This window comes from Plectropomus leopardus, chromosome 5, assembly GCF_026936395.1.
Source record: "Plectropomus leopardus strain MGB_pleo_1.0 chromosome 5, ASM2693639v1, whole genome shotgun sequence".
Taxonomy (NCBI): domain Eukaryota; kingdom Metazoa; phylum Chordata; class Actinopteri; order Perciformes; family Serranidae; genus Plectropomus; species Plectropomus leopardus.
In genome coordinates, this window is record NC_142180.1 from 37,699,086 (window position 1) to 37,706,100 (window position 7,015).

General features: G+C 37.4%; 1 protein-coding gene across 5 annotated transcripts in view; it reads left to right on the forward strand.

Annotated features, from left to right (window-relative positions):
* Window positions 1-4,471, forward strand: part of farp2 (FERM, RhoGEF and pleckstrin domain protein 2) — a 50,332-nt gene extending 45,861 nt beyond the window's left edge. For all 5 annotated transcript variants that reach the window (XM_088078156.1, XM_088078157.1, XM_088078154.1 and 2 more), the window contains 3 exons: window positions 427-534; window positions 645-796; window positions 2,056-4,471. In XM_088078156.1, the coding sequence (XP_087934282.1) occupies window positions 427-534; window positions 645-796; window positions 2,056-2,149 (354 nt within the window). In that variant the 3' untranslated portion in view covers window positions 2,150-4,471. The remainder of the gene's footprint in view (window positions 1-426; window positions 535-644; window positions 797-2,055) is intronic.
* Window positions 4,472-7,015: the final 2,544 nt, after the last annotated feature.

Here is a 7,015-nt window from a genome sequence, read left to right on the forward strand (position 1 = left end):
TATAATTTTTTATAACAGTAATAATGGACTTTATTTATTAAAGAGATGTAGAAAAAAATGCTTCACAATTTAAATGCAACACAATAGGAAAAAAGCAAAAAGCAGAACAAAAGCAGACAACATTGTTTTTACATTCATTTATTTATTCCTTCTTGTATGTATTTATACATCATTTATAGATGCATCATCCATTCTTTGCCCTCCGTAGGACTGTGCACTGTCCACAGAGATGAGCAGGAACGTTTATAAAGTTTTTAAATAAACTTTCCATGCAAAAGCATCGCTTACACAGCCCTTATTAACACACACAGGTTTTCTGTGTCAGCAGTACAGTATGTCACAACAAAGCGCACACACAGATCACATAAACATCCGTCACAGCTGCCGTGTGATCGTCACTGTCTGACCGCCGTGTTTTCTGTGCAGAACCAGCTCTCAGGTTACCTCCTGAGGAAGTTCAAGAACAGTAACGGCTGGCAGAAACTCTGGGTCGTTTTCACCAACTTCTGCTTGTTCTTCTACAAGACTCACCAGGTCAGTGGACCCATCCCTCCTGACATCACTTATCACTGTTCAACACATTAAAAACACGCCAGGTCATGCATGGGTCCGTGCTCAGAGAGCGTGTCCGTCTCTGTCTGCAGGACGACTTCCCGCTGGCGAGCCTCCCCCTGCTCGGCTACACGGTCAGCACCCCCGAAGAGTCCGACAGCATTCACAAGGAGTACGTCTTCAAACTGCAGTTCAAGTCCCATGTTTACTTCTTCCGGGCAGAAAGCGAGTACACCTTTGAAAGGTATGTTTCTTTTTTTCGATTGTTTTTATTTTATTTCAACACAACTTGAATGTATAAATCAAACAATAATTGCTGTCAATATGACAGATATAAATATCGGTAATAACAAATGAAATACATATTTGACAGTCACTTAACAAATAGAATAAATTTATAACAAATAGAATAGATAAATAACATCATGTATCATATTATACGTCCCTGCTACTATGACGCAACAATAGATACAGAGAAATAAAAATAAAAAGGGATGTTTCTGATTCAAAGAAGGCTGTTGTACGTTTCACAGAATCAGAATATTTTATTGATCCTCGGGGGGAAACTGCAGCTCGTTACAGTCGCTCTGATGCCAGCAGAGAATAAAACCAAGTAGAAATAAACACCAACACCAGTATGTAATAATAGAAAACAGAAATACAGTGAGAGCAAACAGTAAATAATTACCTATTAAAAAGTATATGAATATGCTCAGTATTTAAGTAAGTATGTAAGGCCGGCAATTAAGAGTAACTAAACCGCCCAAACCACTTATTCCAGTCAAAAAGCAATATAAATTAAGATTATTAATTAAATTAAATTGAGTATTTCCTTTTCATAAAACTGTATGCTTTTACCCCACTATATTTCAGAGGAAAATTTTTACTTTTTAATTTCACTACATTAATCTAAAAGCTTTACTTAATTTGGGTTGTTTTTATGTCTTTTTAAGTAATTTTGAGTTTTTCAGTGTTTTTTTATTATTAACAACTTTATTGTAATTTTTCTAATAATTCCCAGGTTTCGTGGTCTTTAAGTATTGTAATTTTTAAAGAATAATTTAGAGGGTTTCAAATTTTGAGTCTTTTGGGTGCGTTTTTTCCCTTTTTTTAAATTTTGAGTCTTTTTTTTTATAATGTTGAGGTTTGTTAGGAATGTAAAACTACCACTTAGTCCATTAGCTTGATGCTAAGACATAGTGGGAATCACCATTGACACACTAGTGGAAATTAGCCTTGTGAAAAAATATCAGCCTCTACTGTCAAACACAGTCTACAGATTGGATTTTCGTTTGAGTGTGTGCAGCGAGCAGGGAGGTGCTGTGGATCAAGAGTCAGCACGGTTTGGTGACTGGATGTGTCCATGATCCCTTTCCAGCCCTGTCCATTTTTGAGATTTTTTTCAGACTCCAGGGAAGAGGCACCAAAATCAAAAAGTGTGGGGTTAGTTAGTCTTTGACGTGGTGCAGTAACAGTCATAAAGCTGCTGTCTCGTCTTCACAGGTGGATGGAGGTGATCAAGAGTGCAGCCAGCACGACGGGCCGGGTGAGCCTGCTCATACCCAAAGGAGGTCCCATGGAGATCAACGGAAACTGAATCAAGCATCATGAGTCTGGAGGCTGGGCCTCCAGGACGTCACAAAGACTGTCCTCTCTCGTTGTAATTTTTTTTTTTTTTTTATGTGAAGGGAAGATGATAACAACTGGAGACTGAAATATACTGCCAGTTGACGTGTTAACATTTCTCAGCCTAAGGATTTAACTCTTAACGGTCCGTGTGTTTTTCTTGATTAACGGTGTAAATGATAACATTTGTTCCCAGGATATAATGAAAGGGAGATGTGTACATTTTGATCAGTTTTTGCATGTGTGACGCTCAGTCTGGCTGCTGCTGGCAAAGACTGATGGGAAATGCTGTTTTAATGGGACCAACTCAAACACAAAGAGCTTTAATACAAGCTCTGTGAGGGACTTTTCTCTTCAATGGTTAGTCTGGTATTTTCCAACCGGGACCCTATTTTCCCATGTTTTTGTGTTTCAAGTGACTAAAGGGAACAAATTTTAAAATTGTTCCAGTATTGAAAGAGATCTCTGCAGCTGCAAAACAGGCTGCGATGTAACCACTCGGGGTATGTTTGCACCATCAGTGTACATTCACAAAAAAAATGCTTGTTTTCGCAACTTACAGGCTAAGATTGTTTTTATAAGAACTGACAATTTAGAAAAAAGGATCCCTACACAAATAGACTATTTTAATAAAGAGTAAAATCCTCTTTCTTTAACCAGAAACAGCCCTAAAATTGCCATCCTCTTTTCAATCTCAGCATATTGACACATCTAACTGGGTGAAATAAGGGTTAATTTCAGCCAAACCAGAGTTAGTGATTGTTGAAACAGTGGAAAGACGAACCAAGACGGCTTTTGTGGGTTTTTTTGTAATGAGTATGTGAGTATTTTGCTTCAGTTGACATTGAATGAAATACATTTTCTGATTGTAAAATTACTGTGTGTTTTTTATGGAGTCTGGTGGATTTGGGGATGGTACCTTTAGGGCTGTTTCTTGCTAAAAAAAAAAAAAAATCTTACTCTGCAGGTAAGATCTGTCACTGTAGGGATGCTTTGTGTAAATTGTCCGTCACATTTAACAATAATCTGAGTCTGTCAGTTGTAAAAACTGATGGTTGATGGTGAACCTGTGAGGAGTACATTGCAGCATGTTTCACTACTGCTATCTGCAGCGCTCCAACTCAGTTCTGGACCATTTTTAAAAAAAAAATGTTTCCATTATTCACTTAGAAAAACATGAAAAAATAGGGTTGAAAAGTACCAAGGTTACCCTTGAAGTACATGAAGACTGAAGCTTTGTTGGCTCTGCGCTGTGACTGGGCCAAAGGCGATAAACAGTACGTGGAAAACGAAGGTACAGGATGGCATGTGCTCTCTGTAAGAGTCAGAGGTGTGTGTGAGAGAGACGGAGGCGAGCAGAAGGTTCACAGGATGTTGACACGAGTTTGCGAGGAGAAGATTCATGGGAAGTTTTGGGAAATTCATGCTGCGTCGCAATGTTGCTAAAAAACTTTTCATATAAGCAGTATTTATTTCTATCCGACGCTTTATTTTCCTGTCAGTGGAGGGACGATTCAGGTGTTGAAAAGGGAGCTGTTGTGCTTGAATCTCCTGATTAGTTACAGGCAGCGTTCTGGCCGGTTTGGTGCTACATTTCTTTCTCTTTTAATATCAAATGTAATCAAATGTATCCTGTTTTTATTTTTGCATATAGGGATAACAGTCTGAGGATAAATTGTGCAGTGGTTACTCTAGTGTTTACTGTGTGTAAAAGTTGCAGATTTTCCTCCTTAAAACAAACCAGAAGAACATATTTTGAGGTAATCGTACTCGGCGATGATGTCGGACTGTTTTAGGCGAGTGGGAGCTGACTGATGGGAGACACCAGAGTCCGTTATTAAGACCAGAGTCCGTTATTAAGACCAGAGTCCGTTATTAAGTACGCCACATGAAGCCGTGGTTATTATTTGGTATATTTTTTGTATGAAGACTGGAATCTGTATCCTCTGTGTGTGTGTGTGTGTGTGTGTGTGTGTGTGTGTGTGTGTGTGTGTGTGTGTGTGTGTGTGTGTGTGTGTGTGTGTGTGTGTGTGTGTGTGTGTGTGTGTGTGTGGGGAGAAGCCACTGGAGCTGTAACGAAAGGTGATGATAGAGGTCGTCTCCAAACCATCTGACGTGTGTGTGTGTGTGTGTGTGTGTGTGTGTGTGTGTGTGTAAGAGACCGACTGTTGCACAGTTAACATACAGTGTGTTGCTCCTATTTATTGTGTAGCAGCAGCATGTCAGCAGGGCCGTGCTCCTGGATGTAGTCTTCATGTTATTCCAATAAAAACCTAACAAATGAAAGATATCACACTTTCTTCGGCTCTGTGCTGATAAAAAACGGTTTGACAGGCTGATTGCAGATTTATCTGAAAAGATTTTGCCTGTTGATATTCAACTAATGTCTTGTGGTGGGCTTTTACATTTCAGTTAGTTCCCTGAAGTTCACATTTCAAGTAACAAGTTACAAAAATCTCAAGTAAAGTACTTAAGTGTACTTATGTCTTTAACACGTGGATCAACATTATTATTATTTTTTTGTGCTGCATTCAGACGCCTTTCACAAGCATTTAAACTTCTGAAACCTGAGAAATTTGCTCTTCTTTCTTTAAAAAACTTTTTAAAAAATATAATGAGCAACTTGGCAAAAAGTGTCCTGCAAAATTTATAAATAAATAAAAATTAAATGAATAAAAAATAAAAGTAAATAAGTATTAAAAGGTGACAAAGAAATGACCTGAAAATTTGCTGTGTAGTATTATTAGTACTGTCAAAAAATAGAAAAAAATGTCCAGAAAGCTAAATGTATAATTCTCTCAATTATAAATATTTAAAACACAGAAAAGTATTGCAATTTATTTAGCACTGTCTTGACATCATTTTCTTGTTTATTTGTTTGCTTTTTAGTTTAGTTTGTTAACTCTCCTTTTTTTCGTATTAGTCTTGTTTTTTTCAGGGCTTTTTCACATTATTTTTAGGTAATAATCTTGTTAAGTTTTACTAATTTCCTGCCAATTTTTGGGCCATTTCTTGTTAAGCTGCTCATCGCCCTCTTAATTTTTTGCTCACGTTTCAAAGGGTTAAATACACGACTTAAGTAAAAAATGTCCACCACTGTTGGCGAATGAAGGAAATGTCTCACTGATCTTTATGTTGTGATCAAGTCACAGGTAGAAGAGTTCCTGCTTCCAGTTTTAACAAGAATCTGCAAAGTCATAAACAAAGTGGGGCATTCCTCAAACGTGTCCAAACAGCGAGCTCTCAGGGTGCGCCGGCTTCCCCAGAAATGACAATATCTGTCTTCTGCCAAGGCAATTAATTCAAACGATTTTCTTTTAAGGAGTGGAGAAGGTGTGGAGCTGCTCGCTAGAATAACAACATGACTTTATAGTATAACCACATCAGCTACACTAAAAAATGACTCATTAAACCTCTGAAACTTGAGCAAACTACTTTAATTTTTTTTATTCAAAAACAAAGAAAAAGGCACCAAGCAACTTAACCACAAATGACCCCAAAATTAACAAGAAAATACAACAAAGTCACAAGAAAATTACCTTGAAAATAAATCAGAAACAGACAGAACAAATTGTAATTTAAAAAACTAGAAAAATGCAAAATAATAATAATATTATACAACCTTCATTTCATCATCAGATGATATATTTTTGTTTTGATAACTTTGTAAAAACTCTCTCTCTCTCTTTTTTAATGACCTTTTACAGATTTATTGAATCAGGTGGGGCATTTCCTGTCAAACTGCTGATTGCCTTTTCCCCTGCGTTTTTGAAAGAGTGTTTTGTTGATCCAGGGTTCAAAGGGTTAAAGTTAATATTGAATCACCACTGTCTCCATGTGTAGATCCAAGAAGTGGATTTGCTCTGCTTCATACATGCACTCCACTGCCTTTATCTAACAGGTTCGCAGACAGTTTAAGATTTGATAAGTGCATAAAATATGTAGCTTTCCACGTGACAGAGCTGAGATAATGCAATGTGTCGCTTACAAATCCTTATCACAGGCTCAGCTCTAATCACTGGATTAGTGTGTCACAGAGGGAACACATAATAACTGACCTTCCTCATATGCAACACAGTATAATGAGTCGGCAGACACCATGTGACCGTGTGTGATTTCACCTTATCTCCCCGTGTTAAAGAGTGAAACACCAACAGGGCGGTGCAGAAACGCTGATTCATGAGTCCAGCCCAGTCCACAGAATAAATGTTGGCATTGCATGTTTCTGCAAACCACAGAAATGTGACATTTATTATTTATTGGATGTGTTGACACTTGTGTCTTTACATTTCTATGATGCTGTGGTTTATGTTTAGTTAAGTTTAAACACAAAAACCACTTCGTTATGGTTCTGAAATTTCATGTTTGGTGCTAAAAGAGCCCAGTTTTGGTGGTACAATCAGGACTGGAGAAACCAGTTGATGCTGCTGTGGTAAAACTTCTGTGGTATGAGCCCAGCACAAAATGCATCAATGTCACTGCCAAAAACAACTTTTCATGGCACTATTCCAGCATGAAACGCAGCAAAGTCTTGGTAAAAAAATAAAAAATAAAAAAACTGATTTTTGTGGGACCATCCCAACACTAAACACAGTGATTTTTTTCCATCTCAATCTATTTTTCAATTAGAACAAAGGACAGAAATAATTAGGATGAAACAAAAGCATGAGTGGTATGTAAAATAGAAGCAAAACAAATCTAAGACAAGACTAAGACAAGACAAATACTACAAATGTGTAGTAAATGTGTCAGAAATCACACACGGATGTAAGACTAGATACATATTAACCCTTTGAAAGCTGGAGTGACATCACTTTTCTTGTGCTGCTTTCAGATT